At 52.7% G+C, this 23186-nt stretch overlaps 9 protein-coding genes across 11 annotated transcripts; 4 read left to right on the top strand and 5 right to left on the bottom strand.

Moving 5' to 3' along the window:
- Window positions 1-46: 46 nt before the first annotated feature.
- Window positions 47-2802, top strand: IUM83_18205 (Dymeclin; the record flags this gene model as incomplete). The annotated part of the gene is made up of 5 exons (XM_067943191.1): window positions 47-263; window positions 343-669; window positions 749-884; window positions 970-1346; window positions 1418-2802. The coding sequence occupies 5 exons, from the start codon at window positions 47-49 to the stop codon at window positions 2800-2802; spliced, it is 2442 nt and encodes an 813-aa protein (XP_067785876.1).
- Window positions 2803-2956: 154 nt separating this feature from the next.
- Window positions 2957-4018, bottom strand: IUM83_18204 (Spermidine synthase; the record flags this gene model as incomplete). 2 transcript variants are annotated; one of them, XM_067943189.1, is made up of 1 exon in its annotated part: window positions 2957-4018. In XM_067943189.1, one exon carries the CDS (start codon window positions 4016-4018, stop codon window positions 2957-2959), a length of 1062 nt encoding a protein of 353 aa, XP_067785923.1. The 2 variants fall into 2 exon arrangements, with proteins under 2 accessions (XP_067785923.1, XP_067785924.1); XM_067943190.1 differs by having other exon boundaries at window positions 2957-3832.
- Window positions 4019-4356: 338 nt separating this feature from the next.
- Window positions 4357-5086, top strand: IUM83_18203 (u1 small nuclear ribonucleoprotein c; the record flags this gene model as incomplete). The annotated part of the gene is made up of 4 exons (XM_067943188.1): window positions 4357-4407; window positions 4498-4597; window positions 4689-4835; window positions 4944-5086. 4 exons carry the CDS (start codon window positions 4357-4359, stop codon window positions 5084-5086), a joined length of 441 nt encoding a protein of 146 aa, XP_067785880.1.
- A 431-nt stretch (window positions 5087-5517) lies between these two features.
- Window positions 5518-6801, bottom strand: IUM83_18202 (Target SNARE coiled-coil domain; the record flags this gene model as incomplete). The annotated part of the gene is made up of 5 exons (XM_067943187.1): window positions 5518-5684; window positions 5757-5892; window positions 5981-6334; window positions 6412-6567; window positions 6646-6801. 5 exons carry the CDS (start codon window positions 6799-6801, stop codon window positions 5518-5520), a joined length of 969 nt encoding a protein of 322 aa, XP_067785877.1.
- A 329-nt stretch (window positions 6802-7130) lies between these two features.
- Window positions 7131-9223, top strand: IUM83_18201 (Homeobox protein Wariai; the record flags this gene model as incomplete). The annotated part of the gene is made up of 7 exons (XM_067943186.1): window positions 7131-7302; window positions 7388-7494; window positions 7570-7660; window positions 7726-8155; window positions 8476-8522; window positions 8581-9074; window positions 9143-9223. The coding sequence occupies 7 exons, from the start codon at window positions 7131-7133 to the stop codon at window positions 9221-9223; spliced, it is 1422 nt and encodes a 473-aa protein (XP_067785879.1).
- Window positions 9224-9260: 37 nt separating this feature from the next.
- On the bottom strand, window positions 9261-10720 carry IUM83_18200 (Testis-expressed sequence 9 protein; the record flags this gene model as incomplete). Its single annotated transcript, XM_067943185.1, has 6 exons — window positions 9261-9320; window positions 9382-9456; window positions 9529-9672; window positions 9735-9852; window positions 9915-10030; window positions 10112-10720. 6 exons carry the CDS (start codon window positions 10718-10720, stop codon window positions 9261-9263), a joined length of 1122 nt encoding a protein of 373 aa, XP_067785913.1.
- Window positions 10721-10952: 232 nt separating this feature from the next.
- Window positions 10953-11708, bottom strand: IUM83_18199 (putative secreted RxLR effector protein; the record flags this gene model as incomplete). The annotated part of the gene is made up of 1 exon (XM_067943184.1): window positions 10953-11708. One exon carries the CDS (start codon window positions 11706-11708, stop codon window positions 10953-10955), a length of 756 nt encoding a protein of 251 aa, XP_067785932.1.
- A 3233-nt stretch (window positions 11709-14941) lies between these two features.
- IUM83_18198 (peptide chain release factor N(5)-glutamine methyltransferase) lies at window positions 14942-15719 on the top strand (the record flags this gene model as incomplete). The annotated part of the gene is made up of 4 exons (XM_067943183.1): window positions 14942-15181; window positions 15260-15430; window positions 15505-15628; window positions 15709-15719. The coding sequence occupies 4 exons, from the start codon at window positions 14942-14944 to the stop codon at window positions 15717-15719; spliced, it is 546 nt and encodes a 181-aa protein (XP_067785933.1).
- Window positions 15720-16322: 603 nt separating this feature from the next.
- IUM83_18197 (Respiratory burst oxidase) lies at window positions 16323-19068 on the bottom strand (the record flags this gene model as incomplete). Of its 2 annotated transcripts, none has more annotated exons than XM_067943181.1 (2): window positions 16323-17621; window positions 17692-19068. In XM_067943181.1, 2 exons carry the CDS (start codon window positions 19066-19068, stop codon window positions 16323-16325), a joined length of 2676 nt encoding a protein of 891 aa, XP_067785920.1. The 2 variants fall into 2 exon arrangements, with proteins under 2 accessions (XP_067785920.1, XP_067785919.1); XM_067943182.1 differs by having other exon boundaries at window positions 17692-18048.
- Between the last annotated feature and the right edge of the window lie 4118 nt (window positions 19069-23186).

The following is a 23186-nucleotide window of genomic DNA, read 5'->3' as shown; positions in this document are numbered from 1 at the left end:
GGTACGTCATTTCCTTCTTCGGTCTCTTGCTGTTGCTACGCTCGTCATGGGAGCGTCGACTTCGTCACCCGCCACGGCTGCCGCAGTGGAGCAGATCTTCGCCTCTGCGCAGGAGAGAGCGGCCTTCGAGAAGATTGTCGGGGAGACGCCCGTGCCTCGCGGAGACGCGGCGTACCACGCGGTGCTGGCGGGCCCCAAGCCGCTGCCGCAGTTGTCGCAGGCGCAGGTGGAGCTGCTCACGCGCGAGTACGGGGAGACGCTAGGTACACGCAGTGCAGTGACTTGCAGCAGTATTGCAGCGTGTGGGGCTGACTGTGGCCGGAATTGTTGGTGCGTTGACAGCCCAGAGCAGCCTCCAGTCAGGCAACTTCCGCGTGCTGCTGCGCTATGTGATCCACGCGCTGCCGTTCAGCTGCAAGGTGGCCGGGATGACGGAGAGAGAGCTGGCAGCGTTCGCCCCTGGCGCCGTGGGGCCTGACCCCGTGGACGGCAAGCCGCAGACGGTGGACACGCACGTGCTCAGAGCTGTGAACGCGCTGTTCTTGGTGCGCCAGTTCACGATGCGGTTTGTCGAGAGGACGGACGAGTGCTCGTTGCTGGCGCACTTCAATCACCAACCGACGACGGAGTTTGCTGGAACATCGAATCACAGTGATGCGACGACAAGGCGTAGGTTGATGCCCTGGTTAGCTATGGACTATACTTTTTGCTGACGTGCCTTGTTTGGCCCTCTGTCTGCGTTGCACAGATAGCCTGTCGATCCAGATGGATGAAGTTGGGGGAAAAGATATGAACGATGCATCCGCGCCCGAGTATCTTTCGGATGATCTAGCGCTTCGGTTCTTAGATACACTTCTTACGGCTCTTATTGAGTTTCCGCCGAAGTACGTCCTCTCTTCTGCCCATGCCGCGATATCGCTTGTGTGACGTTTATGATATTATTCACTGGTGTACTTGGTGGAATTGTAGCGAGAAGACGCACGACTTGCATGTGGAAGTGGTGAACACGCTGCTGGTGCTCCTGTCGCCGGTAGCATATCCGCGGGACCATTCCAAACAAGCCGGCGACCTACGTGCACACAACCCATTCCTTTACATGTTGATGTCCGCTGCCCTGCCCGATGGCAAGAAATCGTATTGGGCTTCAGGCGTGGTGCGTCGCTTGCTGCAGAATAGTATCGAACAACTTCAGGCCTCAGGACCAAATGCCGCTTCAAACACTGCAGTGGTAGCACTGCGGAAGGTTCGTGATATGTCGCTCATTGCGATGTCGGGGATTTCCGACCAGGCGTATGAGCAGGAACAGTTCTCTTATTTCACACTCGAAGGCGTTGGCTCAATTGCAGGTGAGTTCGACTACCCACTGTCACTGAACGATCATTCTTCTTACCCTTATGTGTTGTTTATATGCCGCCAGCATCAATTTTCCGATTCCCATGGAGCTTCATCCGCTACTTCACCACTCGTGAGGATACGGCAAGTCCCCTTGCCGATCGAAGCGTCTTGCTGCTACTTGTCCTGTTACAGAGTTGTCGAGACAGTGATGCGCCAGTGGCCAGCAACCCTTTCCGAGGAGCGCTTTGCGGTGTTGCTGATGGAGCTGACGCAGACAGTCAGAGCACAGAGATCGAGGATCCTCGAGTTCACTTGATGCGACAAGGTGACACAACCGTGAGCTCCAATGCTGAGAAATTGGAACTTTTGTACTCAGACTTGTTCGAGGTTGTGGGTCACCACGCGCCGTACGAGGCGAGCCATCTCATGCTTTACACGCTGCTATATTCAAACCCAATGATGTTGGATGCTGCTGTGGGCAATGCCGATATGGAGCGTCTTTTACTGCCTTTATTGGAGACGTTGTATCACGCGCGGTCTGTGGAGCCTAGCCGGCTGTACATGCTGGTGATCGTGCTGCTCACGTTTACGCAGGACCCAGAGTTCGTTCGTACCGCACATACTCAGCTAGTGATGCCCAATGTATCATGGTACCAGGAACACTACATGCTGGATGTTTCGCTGGGCAGTCTTATGATGGTCATCTTCACGCGGCTCATTTTCCGCAACATTACCCACTTCCAGGACAGCTTCATCCACCTGAATGCGTTTGCGGCTCTGTCCAACCTCGCGCGTTCAGCGGAGAATCTGCACGTGTATGCTGCGCAAGGCGTCGTGGGGCTCATTGACATGCTTGCCAAGAACGAAGCAAAGCTAGTGACGCAGATGAAGCGCTTGAAGAGCTCGGACAAGGAGGAGAACGAGGTGCTAGCACAGAAGCGCTCAGCGTATGTCGAATTTATCCGGTTGCTGCTGGGTGTGGTGTCGTCCTGCCTGAAGGCGAAGTTGCTACCGCGCAACCCGCAACTTATTTATTCACTGCTGCATCGCGCGGGCACATTTGCGGCACTGCAACAGCACTCCGAGTTCGCCGCACAGGTGAATAACGGCCCCGTGTGGAGCACGCTGGCGCGATTTCAGGCAGTCGTAGACGCGAAGACCTCGCCCGACGACGTGCTTGACACTGACACGGTGCTGGAAATTATCCGCTGCGAATGTGTTAGCCTCGTAGCAGCTTCGAGTGACAGTTCCAGGACCGGAGGCGCATCAAGATCGAAAGCGTCCGTGAACGACGACGACGCTAGCTATCGGTACGAGGAGGAGGCTGACCCGGAGCAGTTCTTCGTGCCTTACATCTGGAAGCTCATCCAGGAGCAGACGCCCGACTTTTGCTGGAAGGAGGACAAAATCACGCTGTTCGTGCCCAGCGGCATCGCGGCACCGACGAGCGTGGCTACTTCGAGTTAGAGTGTACTGCAGACATGGACAGGTAACTAAACCTACAAGCACGATAGACGTTAAACATACGCTCTTATTCACAGTTGTTGAAGTTCCTGCAGCATGTGTGCAGGATCGGTAGGTTGATGGTGGTAGGGAATCTGTGGCAGGCTAAAGAGCGGGGTCACTTGCGCACGGCGGCGATCTTGCGCTCGGCGAAGCTGGGCAGCACGAAGGCGGCCTCGTGGATCTGGGCGCTGTAGTAACGCAGCGACTCCTGCATCTCGGCGTCGGGCGTGCGCTTGGGTTTGGCCAGCACGCCCTCGCTCTGGTCGAGCGAGCACATGATGAAGCCGATCTGGCCCGACGGGTAGGTCGGGATGGTCGTGTACGAGTAGTTGACCGTGGGAAAGAGGCCCTGGCAGCGCTGCATGACGTCCACGATGAGGTCCAGGTGCAGCCAGAGGCACTCGCCCTGCGTGCAGATGACGCCGTCGGGCGACAGCGAGTTCTTCATGTTCTCGTAGAACTCGGCGCGGTAGAGTACCTCGGCGGGGCCCACGGGGTCGGACGAGTCCACGATGACCACGTCGAACTTCTCGGTCGTGTTCTCGCGCAGGTACACGGCGGCGTCGGCGTGCAGCAGCGTCACGCGCGGGTCGTCGAAGGCCGTGGCCACCGTGTCCTTGAAGAACCTCTTGGACACGTCGCACACCATCGAGTCGATCTCGCACATGACCACCTGCTCCACGCAGGCGTGCTTGGTCACCTCGCGCAGCACGCCGCCGTCGCCGCCGCCCACGATGAGCACGCGCTTGGGCTGCTTGTGCGCAAACATGGGCAGGTGCGTGATCATCTCCTGGTACGCGAACTCGTCGCGCTCCGTGAGCTGGATCACGCCGTCCAGCACCAGCACGTGGCCGTACGTGGCCGACTTGAACACGAGCACGTCCTGGAAGTCCGACTTGCCGCGGAACAGCACCTCCTCCACCTCGAGCGAGAACTTCTGGCCGGGCCACATGGCCTCCGTCTCGCTGAACCACTGCTTCTCGGTCGACATGGCTCGGGCGATGAGCTTTCTGCTGCTGCTTCTGCTGGCGGCGGCGAGGACTCGGCTCAGCAGGGAAATCTTGCGTGTGAGGCTGTGGCCGCCGCCGCTGCAGCCAGCCACCAGTTCTGTTGCCTTGCCCTTGCTATGATTGACTAAAGACGGGGAGATGGGCAGACTTGAACTCGAGCCAATCATCGGCGGAATGGGATACGGGTGAGAGGTCATCTCTCCCTGGCCTGCCTGGACAACGCGCGACGGCACGTCGCCCCGCCCATGCGACTCTGCGTGTTGCTAAGCGTCTTCGTTCCGGAAAAAGAAGTGCATGTTTTCTGATACCAAAATGATAATTACCAAAACTTCCCAGAGATGCACCTCTTTTACCGGGACGCAGAAGTACGCCCAGCTTTCGTCTCGTGTGGCACACGCAGAATAAATGTACCGTATATTTCATAAAGCGCGTACGAACATTTTCATCTGATGCGGTAGTTGCCACTAATCCTGCCAAAGATGTTGCCATTCGAGCCCGAGCCACCATGCCGCGCTACTACTGCGACTACTGCGACACCTACCTCACGCATGACTCGGTGCGTGGCGCCCGCGCCCGCCGGCCTCGCTCTGCGCTGTATCTAACGTTGTGCTGTCTCCTCTCCCTGTCCGTGCGCGATTCCCCGCAGCAAGCCGGCCGCAAGCAGCACAACCGAGGCTGGAAGCACCGCGAGAACGTCAAGCTCTACTACGAGCAGTTCCTGGCCGGCCAGGGCGTCGTCATGAACCGTACGCCGCGCTGCAATTGCCTTCCCTAACTGTGGGTGTGTATTGGTGCTGTATCTGCTAACGCTTCCTCCTCCTGTCTTGCGCTGTATAGCTGGCGAGTGGCTGCGCGGACCGGCGCCTGCCGGCTCGCTGCCCCCGAGACCCAGCGGACCCCCGAACGGGATGCCGGGATACCCGCCCCGCGGGCCTCCGCGCGGCATGATGCCTCCTCCAGGCATGCGGCCGCCCATGATCCGAGGTGAGCAATGCTACTCCTGCTGCTGCTGCTGCTGCTGGCCTGGTTGCTGCTGGATAAATCGTGCACTGACCGACGTGTGCTTGTTTGTTCGTGTGCGCATGTGCGTAGGACCGCCGCGTGGGCCTCCTCCGATGGGTGCTATGGGAATGGGTATGGGCATGGGCATGGGCATGGGCGCGGGTATGAGAGGGCCGCCTGGACCGGGAGGAATGGGCGGGCCTCCGCCCCGATCGATTTATGGGCCGCAGTAGAGTCCGAAAGTACAGATGATACAGGGCGAAGCTCGGCCCCCAGCGTGCGTCGTGGGGTTCTTCAGTTTTTCATCGGTCCGACTTGCGCGCTGCGATCAAGTGGTGAACAGCAGCGCTAGTCTGCTGGTGAACAGCAAAGCTAGTATGCTGGTGAACGGCTCAGCTAATGCGCTGACAGCACACGGTTTGCTTGCGGTTTCGCGGTCGAGCAAGAAGTTGAAAGCGAGGCAGTCGACGAGTAAGCGGTAATATGAACTCCAGGCAATGAAGGGATTGAGGTATATAGGTGCGTACTTCCTGTTCCTTGAGGAGTCTGAATCTCAGTCTGAGCTACTGCAGCAAAAGATAAACGTCTAGTCGAGGGGTATCAGGTAGCTGCCGATTCAGGTGCAACAGCTTTTCTTGCGAACATGTCTCGCTTGGAGGGCAGCTCATGTTGTTGTCTTGGTACTGGTGGAATCCTTCTTGATAAACATGTTGTAGACCACAGCCAAAATCCCGAGCAGCAGGATGAGACAGATCATGTCCATCATGCACTTGTCGGCACCTCGGCCAACTTTCTCCAGGGTCTTTTTCATCTTCCTGTTGACGCTTTCCACTGCGCAACGTTACAAAAATTGAGCGAGGTCAGAGTCGAAAGAAAATAGCAATTTGAGTGTGAATTTCTCACCGTGTGCTTGTGTGGTGTCAATGCGCTCGCTCAGTCCATCGATCATAATTGCTTGCTGCTGAAGCTCTTCGTTCAGCATTCGAGCTTGCTGACCTAACTCTTGGACACCCGTTCCAATCTGCTCGATCATGTTGTCCTGAAAACATACAATACAAAGCAAAGGGCAAGGCAGTAAGCGACATGATATGTAACGTGGACCTTTTCGAGCTGTCAGTGATACTTACGAAGCGCTGGTCGTTTCTCTGGATATCTGCCAGCATAGCACGCTGGTCGTCGGTGACCACTTCCCGCTCAATCGGACCATCACCGCCGCCACCGCCTCCTGCTCCTCCACCGAGACCGCCACCCAGTCCTCCGAAAACCGGGCCTCCGAGTGCTCCAGCTGGTTTCGTTCGTGCCGTGAAGGCGCCATTTTCGAATGACCCGATCGGCGCTGCAACGCCGCCAGTGTCGAAGGTCGTCCGGCCTGCAGGAGAGCGGTAGTTTGCGGCTGCAAGCTCTTTGATGCGCTCATATTCGGCCCAGTACTGCGTAACGATCTCCTTTCGCATCGCCAGCTCTTCGGGCGAGAATTTACTCTGCAAGCAGAAAAGAATACCGCGTAAGATGGCTGCTGCTGTGAGTGAAGCGCTCGCACGTAGCTACCTAACGCCACCTTTCTCTTTTTCATCTCGAGGTCGTAGCTGGTCGTAAGGTCCTTGATGTCGACGCCGACGAGACGGATATCCTCTCGGATCTCCTGCTGTCGCCGGATAGCCTCGCGAGGGTGCTTGCCTCTCTTCGTCGCCGCTACATCATTTTCTTGCAATGTCTGCAGCAGGCCCAGAACGGTTCTTCGTTAGTGGCGAGCCCGGTCACTGAATACAGCGCCGAGGGCGTCGCGACGTACCATCTTGAGGTGGTGGAGCCTCTCGCCGATTTTGGTCTTGAGCTCGTGGAACTGGTCGCCCTTCTTGTCCTTCTTCTTGCCCTTGCCTTCTTCTCCGCCCATTTCCTGGTTGATTCGGGACAGCTTGTCTAGCAGGCCATCGAGCTCGCGGCTCATGGCGACAGGAGCCCTCTAGGCGAATGAATACTGTAGCCATCGTTGTCAGTCCACTTCAACATCAGCAGCCAATCGGCTGCGACTGTAGCCACCCACCCTACCAATGCACGTAGCTTGCTGCAGTTGAGCTCCAGCGCTCAGTCTCGGTCGATCAACCGCTTGCCACGCTCTGCTCCCAGTGCTCCGCACACCGAGTTGCCGCTTGCTGCACCTTCCGACAAGTAAATCGAGCAGCAGCGTCGGACCACCTGCCGTAACGGCCCCAACGTCTGCTCCGTCTAAGTACGACTCCCGAGCCAGTCCCGTTTGATTGGCGTAGCCGCTCGAAAATGCCAATGGAGACCGACGCTGCTGCTGCGGACAAGGCGCAGGCGTTCGCCCACCGCTTGGTGGAGTTCGCGGACTATGACAAGTGCGTCCAGTTCTTCACGGAGAGAGGCGTCGACTTCGATCGCCCCAATGACATGGGCTGGAGCGTCCTCATGAGCGTCTGCGCCTGTGGTGCGTCTGTGCGCTCAGTCGCGGGTCGACGCGTTCCGTGGGTTTACTTACCAGCGTCTTGCCATTGGCGTTTGCGCAACTTCAGGTCGTGACGACCTCGTGGGCTTCGTGGTCGACCGAACCGCCGCAGTGGATTGCGCCACCAACACCAACCGAACCACGGTGCTGCACCTGACAGCAATGTCCAAAAACGTGCGGCTGCATTCCAGTTTTTAGTACTATGCGCAATGGTTCTTACGTTCTGGATGCTGTCTGTTGCTCGTCCAGACGCGGGTGATGGAGGAGCTGGTTGCGACCCCCGAGCGTAACCAGAAGTTGCGCGGAATTGTTGAGCAGGCGAACGCCCACGGAGACTCTGGTTCGTGGCTTTGAACTAGGAGAGTTGATATACGTGGCTAATTGTTGGGTGTGGCGGAAATGCAGCGCTCATGATGGCCTGCGTGGCAAAGAATGTGACTGCTGTGCAGCTGCTGCTGGGGCTTGGTGCGAGCATGAGCGCAGTCAACGCGAGCGGCCTGAACGCTCTCATGTGCGCTGCTCGCGTTGGCGCGGACCCTCGTCCTGGAGCGCCTAGTGTCAACGAGATGATGGAGCGAAGTGCTGCTATTGTGAAGATTCTGCTTGCTCATGGGGCCGATGTGAACGCGGTAGAGAAATCGGGAGGTAACACCGCACTGCACTTGGCAGTGCTGAGCGAAAATCTGGCTGCAATGGATGCGTTGATTTCAAACGCACCAGAGCTTGACATTTCTTTGCGGAATGAGGCTCATAATACGGCTATCGACTTGAGCAAGCGAATCTCAGGTGTGACCTCGGCGCAGATGGAAGACCTGTTGAGCTTGAAGTGGGCCCAGTACGAGCAAGAAGCGGCACAACTGAGCGCTCAGGTGGAGCAAGAGTTGATAGATTTGGCGTTGAAGGAAAAGGAAGGAGCATCTGACCGCAAACAGCTCCCTTCAGCAAAGAGCGGGAAAAGAAAACCAAGAAGGCCAAGAAAAAAGTGAATGCGTCTGAAAGTGTCCCTAAGGCATCGCCAACGGAAAGCTCCGAAACTAATGAAGTCCAAAGTGGCGAACACTCTGAGGCTGACAAGATTGAACACGTGAAGGCCGGAGATCGTTCATCGCTTTCTGGAAATGCTGGTGCTGACCCGTCTGGAGTTGTGTATGACAGTGGATACGATGATGGCGACTGGAAGAATGTTCTTCCCAAGAAGAGTCGTAAGTGTGCTTACTCGTGAATCTAAGCTCTGTGTGCGTACTAATCATTATTCTTTAGGTCGCAAGGAATCGCCTAGTGGAAGCGCTAAAACTGTGCGGAGCGTTAACAGGACGCAACGTAAGCCTTCTACCAACAAAACTGTGAAGAAGAGTTCACATACACCTTCCAAGCTGGATGCCACCGCACCACAATCTACGCAGAACGAGGGCACAGCTTCCTCGAAGTCGATTCTAGCCCCTTCAACCGAGCGCAAAAACCCATGGGCAAACCAGCCTACCTCCCGCCCTGAGAAGCCTGCGTCGCCACGGAGTCAAATGTCATCCGACGACGATGAGGCTGTCTCAACGAGCATATCATACGAGCAATTGAACGGGAGTTTCCAGCGAACTTTTCCCGTTGCAGCCGAGCTGGAGATTGGTGTCGAGAAGTTCCTCATCGCATCGTCGGTGAGCGACCGCGAACTTGAGCCTAACGACAGCTTGAGCATCTCTCAAGTTGAAGCTCTGCAGGAGGCGCACTGGCAAGCATACCATTATCTCAATGAGAAGAAGGTAAGAATTACCACATATATTCAGCATGGAATGCGCAAATGGTAAAATGTGTGTCTCTGCTTTCACAGATCGAGCTGACGCGGGTGCTAGAAGCCCAACGCGTGGAGGCTCAGTTCGCGCTACAGCAGGAGCTCATGCAAATGAAGTGATAGCGTTGCAAGTGCTGTGGTATCGATGGAGCTACGTCTAGCCAAGTTCCAACGTTTTACTGAACTCCGCCTCTGTAAATGACAACATTTTGGCAGCCTGCAACGAAATAGAAGTAAGTCGATGACCGCAGTAGGCTCACGCATTTCTTCAAGTGTACCTCCATGTGAATTCGCTGGCGTTTAAGTAAGTCGATGAGCTTCATCTGCTTCTTGAATGCGGCCAATAACTCGCCCTGCTTGCACGACACCAACAATGAGTCCAAGATGGTGAGGAAAGAAACAGGTACTAGAGGAATTGCTTTGACCTTTTGCTTGTCGAGCTTTTTGTTGTCGCGAATAACCTGATCGTAGTCAGCTTTGGCGACCATCTGCTCGCCATGATTCTTCTGCTCTTCCTGCAGCTGCGCCTTAACTTTCTCAATCTCTTCAAGCGCACGGTTGAGCCGAATCTACACAAGAAAACGGCTTCAGCATCAAGGGAATATTCGTTTTATTGGCCAATGCAACTTACATCTTTCGAGCGAATTTGCTGTGAGGCAAGCTTCTCAGTGCGTTGAGTCTCCTCAACTCGTCCATTTGCTGCTGCTAGCTGTCCCTCCAGAATCCGCTGCTTAGCTTCCTGGGCAACACTGCATACAGTGCAAACATTTTAGACGAGAGAGTTTTAAGACTGGTATTTCGTGGTACGTACGAGAGCTCACGCTGCTTTTCAAGCAGCAACTGTGTCTGTTGCATCCTTTTGATAAGTGTCGCGTTTTCCGCCTTAAGATTCTCCATCTCCGTCTTTAAACTATTATGCGCTGCTTGCTTGAATTCGTGGGAAGTGAAAACATACAACCAAGTAAGTGAGTGAGGACAGGGCACAGCACAATATGTAATCGTCCGAACCAATTGCTCCGTTTGAGCCACAGCTGCATCTGCTTCGTCCTGCAAAACACGCAAGCGCGCTTTTTGATACCGAACCGTGGCCTCGAGGCCTAGACCTTGTGGGTCGCTCTCTCGAACAGGATCAGCATTATCGGAGGTATCACCACTAGCACCGATTTTCTTCTTGTTGCGGGACGTATCTTGAGGTGAAGTCTCACTTCCTGTTGACTTCTTCTGGCGCTGAGATCGTGTGGCTGAATTACTCCTCGATCCCGTCGCCACCGTCTCCTTGCTGTCACTCTTTGCGAGGTGGCGCCGCGCTTCGTTTAAGTCTTGAGAGCCTAAGGAGTCGATCGATCGGCTCAAATGAATTTCCAAGTTCGACTTGGAGTAACATTGCTGATCATGATCTTCGTCGTGACGTAACGACTTGGATTTTCGGGTAGGCGATTCAATTTGCGGCGAAGCGGATCGAGTCCCACGTAGTGATGTCGTTGACGACGAAGAGGAGGGTCTGTTAGCAGAGGCCAAGTGCTGCTGTCGACGCTGCTCGATCGCTTCCACCTGCTGGTTCAGCTCCTGGTTCTGTCGCTGCAGAGCTTCCTGTCGAGCAGCGAGACTTTCGTTCATGGATGGCTCCGCTCTCGCGACTCGTCACCTCCCGACTGGCCTAAACGGGCGGCTGGAAGGGCACGAATAGGGACGTTTGAGAAACTCGAGGCAGAATCAATTCGCTACGGCATATGCATTTCACTAGCTAAGTAAGGCAGTGTTCGCATTTGATCAAATGACGCTCGTTTCTCTTACAATAAAAGTATACGAACAAACTTACTGGAACTAGCGCTGGCCCACAGTACTGCAATTATGCTGCGTTAACGATCCCGTGGTTTTGGTTGTACATCCGCTGGTATCGAACCCAAATGTTCAGCTTTGGATGATCCAGTATCTTTACTCCGAGATTATCAAGACCCAACAGAGACTTGACTTCCGTGGGAGACTTGTTCGCCTTCAGCCAAAGCTGGTACTGGACATTCTCAATCATCTTTTCTGACCCAGGGATCTTCTTGGCAAGCTCCACCATTCTGTCGACGGGGATCGTCTTCAGCAACTCGGCGATCATTGTCGTCTGCGGGAGGCTTTTCTGGTCGTTGTACATTCTTGTGTATCGGATCAAAATGTCCAACTTCGGGCTATCCAGAATCTTCGCCCCAAGATCGTCGAGTTGCAGAAACGTCTTAACTTCGTCCGGAGATTTGTTCGTCTTCAGCCAATACTGATACTGCAATTTCTGAGTCAAATCTTCGACAACTGACGCGCCTGGCAGCTTTTTGGCGACCGCCGCAATAGTTGACGCACTCGGAATCTTTTTAGCCGTCTCCGCGATCGTTAAGAAGGTGGGGATACCGAGTACGCGCTCGTCTTCGTTGTCATCATCTACTGTTCTCAAAACTCGCTGCTCAGTGGCTTCGTCAGGAGTGAGCACGCGAGTTGCGTCTGGAAAGCCCGCATTGGCCACCTTGGTCACCTTCAAAATCTCGTTTTGGCTGTTGCCACCAACGGCCACCGAGGTACCGATAGCAAGTAGCGTGGCAACCGTAAGCATGCTGTACAGCCGCATTCTTCGCCGATGACGTCTCTCGGTGCTGTCGAGCAAATTGCACAGTGGCAGAATTCTGACACGCAGAAGAACTCGCAGAAAAACGGTTGTTCAGCAGGCAAAGCCTATGATACTGGACTATTCCTTGCAGACTGCGTCCGACTCCCAGTAGCCTTTCACTGCACCCGATTAGGTATAGAAGATTTTCGAACGTTTACCGCCAGGATCCAACTTGGATTCCGAGAGGCTTGGCAAGCCTGCTGCTTCTCTTTCAGATGTGTTGTTCTGTCCACGCCCGCCGCTTTGTAAAATAACGTAATGATGAAGCTGGCTACATAGTTGACGTTGGTACCCACGTGCCTTGCTTTCTAGTGCACTCACATTTGAGACTGCCTCGAACAAAATGATACTAAACTACCATTTAAAGTTATCGATTTGAAGTTGTACAATCAAGTTTCGGACTTTACCGGGCTTAAAAGTGGAAAGTATAAAATACTCGTAGAAAACGTCAAGCTACTCCTAGTCGATGACTTTTCGCACGAGTTTTCCTACAATATGCAATAAGCTAAATTTGAAAAAAATATTGCGGTCACTCGCTCCGAAGAAAAGTCGAAACTTTCGGGATCGGAAAAGCGAGATATCTTTTTCATATGCCTCAAGTTTTCAACATTTCGCAGGAAACGATAGCTTATAATGAGCACAAGACACGTCTTTTTCGAATGACAGGCTTAAATAGCGATTCGTACCTTGGTTTAATAGTTTGTTTTTGTTTGACGCCGTCTCATTTGTGTATTAACACGCATTGCCCTTAACAGTCCGCAGGGGTTCTACGGACGATCTATTGAAGGAGAGCTTGTACAGTGCTAAACATTCGTACAGAAGTCCCCACTGGTATGGTTAGCTCACTTACCCACTATTAGCCTAAAGCCGTATGTAGATTTCGAGATATGGCAGCTCCAACTGTAGGTTGCACTTTGACCCGAAAGTCGCTTGACCTTTGTCTCTTTTATGTGGTTTCAAGCATCACTTTTTGCTGACAAATGTTACACGTTTGATGCGATACTACATATGTACGGGTACCGCTGTCCTACTATTTTCGCCCATATGGGATGTGCTCGTCACTCCGGCAGTCCTTGACAAGGCACTGAAGGGCGGTTTATAACAATACACCGCCGTGTACTACTCGGTATTCTACGTTAGCTGCTGCTGCGGCCGGACAAAAGTGCTAAAAATGGCGGGTTCTTACAAGCAATGCGTGCATTTAAAAATCGAATGATACAAAGGACTCTACAGTGTTTACATAGGTACAGTAGAAACAATAGCACCTGCTTGCTGCCGCATACTGAGTGTCTGTGTCATCTTCGCTCGAGTCATTTTCGCCTAGGACGCAGCGTAAGATGGCGGCTTGTCTCCGTGTGTCTAAAGCTGCGCGCAGTGCGGCGTGGCATCTGAAATCTTGATCTGCTGCTGCTCAGAGCAAAAATGGGACGGTCAAAGCTTCTGAAATCTTGATCTGCTGCTGCTCAGCAAAAATGGGATGGTCAAAGCTTCTGAAATCTTGATCTGCTGCTGCTCAGAGCAAAAATGGGATGGTCAAAGCTTCTGAAATCTTGATCTGCTGCTGCTCAGAGCAAAAATGGGATGGTCAAAGCTTTCTGCTCGCGATTGGTCGATGCTGTAAACACTTTGATAAAAAAGCATTTATTAATAACGTAGAATACCGAATAGTACGCGGTAAAGTATTTGAACATCATGTGAATTAAACGCCCTCCTCTAGGGCGTTCTACAACTAATACAACACCATCAATTATAGTGCGGTCTTGCGATGCGCATGATTTGAGCACCCTTGAAAGTTTCAAGGCTTCAAGGTTTCAATGAAGAGAGTGATTATTTTGCCCGACTGGGTTACCCTTTCCCTAGCAAATCGATTGCTCCTCGCACTGCGGATAGTATACCTCGCGTATACCGCTGCCAGCCACAAAATTTCTGAGCGCCAAACGGGGAGGGGGAAACGGAGCGCGCCGTCGTCGTCGTCGGCGGCGGTGGTGGTTGCCAGCACGAGCGCGGCGGAGCTGCTTCCGCCGCGGGAGGACGGCGGCGGCACCTCGTCGGCGGGCAGCATCATCATCTTGGTCCTGGTGGTTCGGCGGTGCAGATAGAGGCCGACGCACGGGACTAGGCGGAGAGACACACGGACGGCGAGTGCCAACGAGAGGCAACGACGCTCTGCTCTGCTCGCTTGCACCTCTTCCGTAAGAGCTTCGTGAGCGTGTCGCGACCAAGCGGGCTCTGGCTGGACACGGTGGCGTTGATGAGGGTGATTTCGGCTTCGTGGGACAGTATGCTAGGACGTTGGTGTGCACGCACCACGGAAAATACAAATCCAAGTCAACAAGCAAGCGATCTCGGCAGGAAACCCCGGCGGAGGGCTGCAGTGCACAGGTGAGACTGGTCTTGGTTTGGTCTGATCGAGCCTAATCGGGTCGGATTGCCATCCAGGTCAGTCGGTCGGTCGGCAAGTCGGTCAGTCAGGCATGTCAGTCAGTCGAGTCAGTCAGTGTCAGTCGGGCAAGTCGATCAGTCGGGCCAGTCGGGGGCTCACGCAGCAGACTGATTTCCCAGCCAAGTTGAAATGCATTCCGCTTTTGTCTCCAACGGTACGTAAGACCAAGCTTGACGTCTATTACAACAATTCAAATATGCAGTATCTGCGCTACAGATACATCGCCATGTGCGCTTAGTTAACCCTCTCAACAAGTTGATAATTGCATTGCTCTTTACCATTTTTAAGGTTAGTGAAACGTGCGCTACACATGATAGCTCAGCGCAATAATTGGACAAGGAACTGAGTGGGTTGCGTAGAGAAATAACTGCGGGTCTGCAAAACAGAATTAAGGGTTTGCATTTGGAAGGAGTACTCGTAAGACATTTGACTACAATAGTACTGGATCATCTGTCATTCAATAGATCGTAGTTGGGTGTTACCGAGCGTCACTTATCGCTTAGCTCACCAAGTATTTCGCATCCGAATATACGTATACATGCATTGCGTTTCACACGAATGCTGGACTGAATCTCTTTTTTAGTCGGGCAGTGTCGGGCATCGGTCGGGCGTTGTCGGGCACCTCAAGCCTTTCTCTTCCACCCCAGTCGGGCTATATAGCCACTGCCTTCAATGAAACCGCTTCCCATTTGATGAACCCATGATGCCCCGTGCTTGCCACAGTTTCTAACCACACCACCACCATTTCTACATGCAGCGCATCTTCGGGCTGCGTCGGCACTCCTCGGCCTTGTGCCGTCGTATCCACAGCCAGCAGATCGTGCTGGAGGCGGTGCAAGAAGCCCGCGAGCGTCTGAGCCACGTGACCGGCGCACTGGCGGGCCCCACCGTCCACGACTCGGCTCGCAACGAAGCCAAAGCGCTGGTGGCCAACGCTTTGCAGCCTCGCTTGGCGTCCAGCAGCGACGTCTTCTTCCACGGAGAGCGCCAGGTGTGCCAGAAGACGTTTTCCTCGTAACTTACGCTAGACTTTATATCTTCCTAACTAATTTAGTTTTTTTGTGAGAAGTTGACGGAACATGAAGCAGAGACACTGAGCTTCACCTTGGAGCGGCGTGCAGCGGGCGAGCCGCTGGCCTATGTGCTCGGCAGGAAGGAGTTTTGGTCCTTGGAGTTCGCGGTGACCAAGGACACGCTCATCCCTCGTAGTGACAGCGAAGTGCTGATTGAAACCTTGGTGGTAGGTGATCGGTCTATCTATCTCTATTTGGCTATCGTGGAGGTCATAAAGCTCATTTTTGGATGGCTGTGCAGGAGCAATTTCATCCGCAGACGCCGCTGCGGATCCTGGATATCGGAACGGGCTCCGGGTGTCTGCTGCTGTCAGCATTGTCCGAGTTTCCATGTGCTACTGGCATTGGCATTGACATTTCTCCCGGTGCTCTCGCTGTCGCAAAGCAAAACGCTCGTTCAAACAACCTGGACGGACGAGCTGAGTTTCTGCTTCGAGACTTACAGACCCTGCCTAGACTTCGAGGGGATGTTGCAGACGATGAATTGTTCTACCGGCGCTTTGACGTGATACTGTGCAACCCGCCGTACATTCCTAGTCGGGAACTACCCCTCGTCGGAGCTGACGTTCTCGAGTACGAACCCCACCTTGCCTTGTTTTCTGACGGTGGGTCTGCAGTTGGCGACGCCGGGGAAGATCCGGAGGGGTTGCGCATGTACCGCCTTCTGTATGAAAGTATTGCCAATCTTTACAAAGACAACTCCACGGTGGCAAATGGAAGAGATCCGGCTTCTAGCAAGAGAGAGCTGAGGCATAGTGGAGCAAGGAATTGCTTGCTTATGGAGATTGGTTCGGAGGAACAGGCACGAGCGGTACAGGAATTGTTTTCTGAATTGGTCGTGGGAGAAAAACACCAGAAAAGATCACACATGCATTTTGAACGCTTCTTGTTCGATACAAGAAGGAAATATCGGGGCTTGTTGTTTCTGGAGCAATGACTTTTCGCGTTGTGTAACTAACTACACATGAAGACACGATAAGCGGGGCCAAAAAGCCACAAATTCCTGAGTAGTACTTCAAAGTATTTGATAGTTGAATAAATACGAACGCAGTCGAGCTTCTAGAAGTTTTCGTTGTGGAAAACAAATTCCACGTCTCGTGTACGCCTCACCTTCGTCTGATTCAAAATTGTGCACTGCTCATCGATGATGTTGCCCAGCGGCTTGGGGCCGCAGAAGAACACGCCAATTTCCTCGCGCTCGCCATCTCCATCCTCGAGCGGCTCCAGCCGACGATGATTGAGCGCCACCTGAGTGAGTTCCGCGCTCCAGTCCGGTCGACCAAAGTGTGTCCGCTGCTTCGTATGCAGCCCGGAGATAATATCCTGGCCCTCGGTGTCGTGGATGAAATTCTGCAAAGCTTGTAAGGGGGCGATCACCGCCTCGCTCTTCACGGACGAGAAAAAGTTGTGGATTTCGAGGCGGTTGTCGGTGTCCATTTCGCTCAGTTGGTTCATGGTGTTCGTGAACCACGTGAGCGACTTCTGCTCGCGAGTGACCCAGTAGAAGTAGATCTTGCGCAGCTGGAAGCTCGGCGGGAACCGGACGTGGCCGCACTGAGGGCATCGGTAGCTTTCCCACTGGTGCATGATGCTTCTGAGGATTGACGCGAACGGGGTCACGCCAATGCCCGCGCCAACCAAGACGACTTCGCGATAGCGAGAGTAGTCTTGTGCAGGCGCGCCGATGGGCCCATCAAGAAAGATTGTCGGGTACGGAGACGAAACTGGGCAGCCTTGGTCCTCAGCTTGCGATATCTCATACTCCTTGTGCAGTTGCTGCAGCTTGTCGTAGAGTGCCCGAGTCCAATCCCCCGATTTTTGAATATGGAGACTGATGAATTTGTCTTCTGGCGCCGACGAAATCGTGAACGGATGCCACTCGAATTTGGAGATTGCCGGTACATTGACGAAGACGTACATGCCCGGCAAGAAACGCTGTCGCTTACTGAAGGACTTGGGTTTCTTCATGAAGATCGCCACCGCCTCCTTCGAAAGCTGCACCTGAGCGATCTTGGTCTGTCCCCCGAACACTTGAGTCATCCGATAGCGCTTCTCGATGAGGTAAATGATGATCGGAGGCAGCACCCAGTAGTGCGCTTGAGGAGCAGCCACCCAGCGAGCGAAGCCGTGGAACGCCATCAAGACGAGGAACGGGACGAAGAGCATGTGCGAAACCCAAAACAGGTTAAACTTGCCGCGACGAACCTTTTCGAGGCACAACGGAGCAGCAATGGCGGCGCAAATGAGCATGGCCACGCCCGTCCAGATCGGCACTCGGAGCGCAAAGAGAAGTAGGTTCTCGTCGCGCACGAACATGAGGTGGTGATAGCGAGACTCCTCCCACACCAGCGAGAGGCACTGTTCGAACGTAAATCACGATGGCCAGCCAAGCCACCGTGTGTCCGAGCGAGGCGATGAGCAAAACGACACCGCATATCTTGTGGAACTCGATGTGGTTGTCGATCGGAAGGTGGCTGACGACGACCGGGAGCGTGCGAAGGCCTGTCACGAAGTTCCGACACATAGGCAGCAGCACGAACATCGTGTTCACGAGGCAGATCTCGGCGAAGCCCTTGGCGATGCGTGGACAGTTCCCGACTGCAGGGTCGTAGGCGAACCGCGAGGCCTTCGCGATGAACACTGCGACCATCAGCAGGAAGTAGAGCGCCAACCAGAAAATCTCGGCATTGTATCTGCGGCAGAACTTCTTGATGCGGTACCAGCGTCCACCCTGCTCGTTGTTGTGCACGATCTCCTTCGGGCGCTGCGTCTCCGTCGCCATCATACTCAGTCGTTCGAGCGCCGTTTTGCTCTTGTCGTCGTCGACTTCAATAACCACGGCTCCGAACGCACTCTTGAACTCGCTGTAGGTCATTTTATCGTGCTGGCGGCAGCGATCGAATACTTTATCGATAACAGCGTCGTAGTCAAAGGCCCCGAGAAACTCGACACCGTTGGCGGCAAAAGTGGCTTCGATGAACGCTCTCACGCCCTCTTTCGACAGCACACCCCGATGCTCCACATCGAACATTTCAAACAGGAACCGACACTTCTCGTCGTCTTCGAGCGCGGATACTCGAACCGCGTCAACCATCATGGCAACCGATTCCCGAGGCAACGGGATAAAAGCCATCGAATCTCTCCATGCGCCGCTTGACCCTGGAGGAGTTGCACCTTCACTGCGCTTGGAAGTACTGCGAGATGTGTTGAATGATTTCGTAAAAAACGATAGCTGACCTGGTGCTCTAGGGTTGGCACAGTCCTCCGAGCTGACGGCGTTCGTGACCACCGCCTTGCCGAGTCCACCTGATATTGAACCTTTCCATAGCTGATCCTTCAGCTCGTTGAGCTCTGTTTTGTTCATTAACCGACTCGGCCGCGACATATTTGACATGTTAGTCATGGACGGATGAAAACGCATGTTCAAGGCTGACCCGCTCGGCAAAAAGCTCGAGTGGCTGCTGTTCAAGCCGGCCACCCCGGAAGTTGCAAATCCGGAGCCTCCCAGAGCAGCTTTAGCCTGACCAGGAGCAGGCCCATCGAGCATGGCAACAAGAGAGCTGTTTCTCGGTCTTGTCTCGACGTAGGGCGGCGGTGAACGGATGACCGAGCCAAGTATCTTCGGCATTGGTAGAGTCGGGGGTAATTTCTGCAGCGACTTCTTCTCGCTCTGGGATTCCTGGTGGTGGATCTGTGTGCACTCCACCGGTGTGTTGCTCTCCAGCATGGCGTAGCCCGCCAGCGTAGTGGGAGTGCTGTTGTCGTTCGCTAGAAACGTGGGCCTGTCGAGATCGGACGGCAGCATCTCTGAGCCTCTCGGCGCGTAATACTTGGCCACCATAATATGGTGATATTATCACCACTGGAAACCTCGAGTCCTCGAACAAGTGGCCAAAATGAAAAGTGAAGAGTGTAGCGACGATGGACCGCGGGCTGCGGACAGCAGTCGATCGTCAGTGCAATGTGCCCATCAGAGCCTCGACAGGTCCAGCTGATCGGTGCGGCAAGATCAAGGGTGTGGTCTCAGCTCCGACACGAGCACCGCTTGTCCTATTGTAGCTCACCAAGCTAGCCGCACATGCTGGCTTTGAGTCTGCGTAAGGGACAGTCAACGTCAGAGGTGGACCAGGGTCAGTCACCCTGGCAGGGTGACAAGTGGTCCCACCGTGAGTGGTCTCCTCTACTGTAACCCGGACAGCTGGAACAGCTAACAGCTAGATGTATCTGATATATAACTCGCCCCGGAAGCTTGGAGGCAGCTACAAACTAGCAATCGCGCGGGGCCGTATGAGCTTTGCGGACGGCGAAATCATAACCTTATGAGGGCTTCGATTGATATTTGAAGTGCGGTCTCCCGTTTGAAACGAGATTGAAAGAGCTCATAATAGCTTTTACCATCACTGTTCGCCGCTTACAACTTGTTGGAGGAACACCGATTCTTGTCAACAATGATGGTTGTCAACTATGATGACGGTGATGTGAACAACAACATTGGACATTTTTTCCCCTGTAAACAGTACGATGGATATTGTCTCTCGTATGTCGGCTGTGGCTCTGATCAAGTATAATAGGCACACTGGTGGATAGCGCGCTTCTTTGTGACTACAGAGGAAGTTGTGGTGTACATGATGTAACTTGTCGCTGACAAGGGATCAGTGTCCCGCAGCGAGTACCTGCAATTTGTACGCTTCGCGCGCGCGATTCGCGTTACAAATGCGTGTTAAACTGACACGGACACTGGTTCGCGGGCTTTAAGGCCCGCTTGATATCGCAGTTCGTTGTTTTTCTTTAACTGTTGCTATATACTTCGAAGTAGTTTTTGCAAAATTATCTGGTGATCGTACAAACTACTATATAATATTAACATCGAGTCTTCATTTCCCCTAGTATTGACTACAGATACATCAATTGAAATGATTGCAAGTATCGTTTGTATCCTTGCTGTGCTCGCCTGAAATTAGTCAAGCTTTAGTATAGCGACATTGCTAACTAAACATCCTTCCGATAGATCTGAACGCTTATCCCGAAAAAAATCAAGACAAATGTACAGGGCAGAAAAGGTATTCTCCACACTGCTGGCTGATTGATTTCAACCAGAATCACTTGAATTCACTGTACTGTGTGATTTAAGGATCTGAAAACGGAAAATCTACAGCCCATGTTTTCAGTCGGAGGGAGTGAAACGACATCCAAATCTAGCAGGAGCGCTCAAGCTGAATCGCGGCCATTTAAAAAAGGAGGCCTTAAACAGGGAACAAAGTCTAGTACTGTTCAGATCTTTTTGCTACATTTTCCCGAAGATGTCGGTACATGCGTTTGCTCGATGATTTTTTTTCGTGTAGGTTACTCCTAAACGTTTGAGCCCAGTCATTGCTCTTGCGCGAGTTAATCGCCACCTTGCACGACCAGTTGCAATCATAAAACAATTGAACAGCTGATTAATCGATGAATTGTTCTGATAATTCAGTAAATTAATTGCTTTTGAGTTCTGCTGTATACCCTTGCGCTGTTGCCACATCTTGAAATGTGTTGCATTGTTTTTTTATCGTTGCTGTGCTGCTTTCTGAATTACCGTGGAAAACGTTGCTCAATGACAAACATGACTGGGTAGTGCACCTTCGCACTGCAAGGGCAATGTTGCCTAGTTAGTGTAGCTTGAAGGTTGCTTAATGCCGCTCGATGGCAAACTTGCCTGGAGGGGCAAGCACAGTTCTTACGAACTGCGAACTAAAGGTGCCGCCACTGCCAATTGCCGCAAACAGAGGTTGCATTTTTATTATCCGAACAGCCAGTACTAGAAGAAGAATGGTCGATTACCGATTGGTGGTCTTCTCAAGTTGCTAAGTAGTAGTGCTATCTTCTTGTCGTTTATTCGATCAGTGTCTGGAATACGATGCCTGTCCGGTGGGTGAGGTGTTGTTGAACATGACGTACTCGGAGTAATCGTGGTTTCTTCGTTGGAACTCTCCGAAGAAACTGGATGTTGCCAAATTTTTGAGAATGCTTGTGAAGTTCTTTTGTCTCGACTTGTCGGTGTGTCTAAGCAGTCAACGGTAGTGAGCTCCGAATGTTGTGTAAATTCCGAACAGCCAGTACTAACGAACAAAATAAAATAAAGTACTTTCAGAAAATGAAAGAGAAGCTTCGAATACACTCGTCGAGGGCACGCAGCAAGACTAAACACATACTTTGGTGGGAGTCAACGTTGTTGTCTGTAAACAAAAATGGCCACACTCGACAATCCCAGCACGATGTTTTTTGTCAACAGCTTTGAGGATTAGGAAGTCGATTTTTCAACAAGCGCTAGGTTTATCGAGAGGCAGAGCAACGATCTTGGGATAGAAGATGCTCGAGGCATTCTTTCATAAAAGTATTAAGAAGACTCCTCGCGGTGTTGGCAAGATTCTAGGACTTCAAAGGTCCGGATACCCAGAGCCTCATTTACCCTTTTAGCGCTTGGCCCAAGTAGAATCCTACTAGCCAAACCGACAAGTCTAAGAGCCCATTCTGCAAATGCCACGCATGAATAGTTGTTTTATGTCGCCAATTTGACGACCTCAGTGCAACTCGTCCAGCGAGTCTAAATCAATTTCCCCCTTACGACTCATTTATTTTGTTTAAGGTAGTAGTACAAGTACAACTGCATGAAGAGCTCGTTACAGTGTACTGTGTTGGACTTTGATTGCGAAACGCGTACCTACCAGTTCGGGATTCCGTGAATTTTGTTGTAGTATTGCCTGTACGCTATATACGCGTTCAGATACTTGCTGGCGTAAACGTCCGTCTTTGCAGTTTCGTAAAGCTTCACTAGATCGAAGACATCGTCTGGTTTAAGTCCATCCCTGTTCCACAGGTGGAACTGCATCTTCTGGAGGAAATGATCGCTTTGCGACGCCTGGGGGAACTTGGCCTTGATTTTCGCCAGTTCTTCGGTTGGTGGTAACTGGATTCGCTCTTCGTTCCTGGCGGGATCTTCGATATAATTTATCTTCGACTTGCCATCCGCTCTCAGGGACCGTTTGGTGCCAACATGCCCTTGGTCGATAGTTATTCCCTGACGAGCAGACACTATTGCCTGGTGGGGTCCAGCGGCTGCATGTACAGCGGAGGCGAGGAGTGTGACAGTCAGCGCTATAACGCCGAAGTGAACGCGCATACTCCTCCTTATTAATAATAGCCTTTCTTGGGATACGAGACTTGAACGAGGGAAAGCAAATTCCAAAGTGACCCCCCCCCCAATTGCTGGTCTGGGTCAACGCGTTCACTGTTCGATAGAGCCAGATTTCCCATCCGAAATATCTCCTATCTTCCCTGAGGGTGAGGATTCCTGCATTTCCTCATGTAATTTACATGTTTAAAATCTACCCCTTGGTCTGATCAGGCTTTTGTCATGTTTCATGTTGATATCATGCCCTTAGAAACATCTAATGCAGTGAGTATTTTGCTTGAACTATATTCTTAACTCTTAGTTTTTTAAAGTGCAGCCGCCATCAACACCCGCGAAAGACATGACCCAATCTCATGATTCCACTCTCGTTTTCGCACCCACTGACGTCTACCACTCCGTCTCAAAATTGATGTCCCATTGTTGTAGAACACATGCGCGTTTTGTCAATATTTCGTCTTTTGCAGCGCGGTTTGGCAAATACGACGCGGCGCGTTCTCACGGTTTGAACCGTACGCTTATTACTCAGCACGGTTAGTTTTGACAGCAGAGTGACGAAATGAATGGCCACGGAGGTGATTTAAGAGCTGGGACAGGGCGGCAGATCGCAGATGTCGCCCTTCCTCCTCAAACCAAGCGTCCAGCTCCGCCAATTCTCCTACTAGGTTTATTCACAGCCATACAAGCCCGCCAACGTCTGCGAGCACCTCGTAGCTTTGATGAGCTCATTGATGCCGTTACAGCAGCGTACTGGGAGC

This window comes from Phytophthora cinnamomi, assembly GCF_018691715.1.
Source record: "Phytophthora cinnamomi strain GKB4 chromosome Unknown Contig73, whole genome shotgun sequence".
In the NCBI taxonomy this organism is placed as follows: Eukaryota; Oomycota; class Peronosporomycetes; order Peronosporales; family Peronosporaceae; genus Phytophthora; species Phytophthora cinnamomi.
The sequence above is the reverse complement of the archived record's forward strand: the minus strand, read 5'-3'. Positions and strand labels throughout refer to the sequence as shown.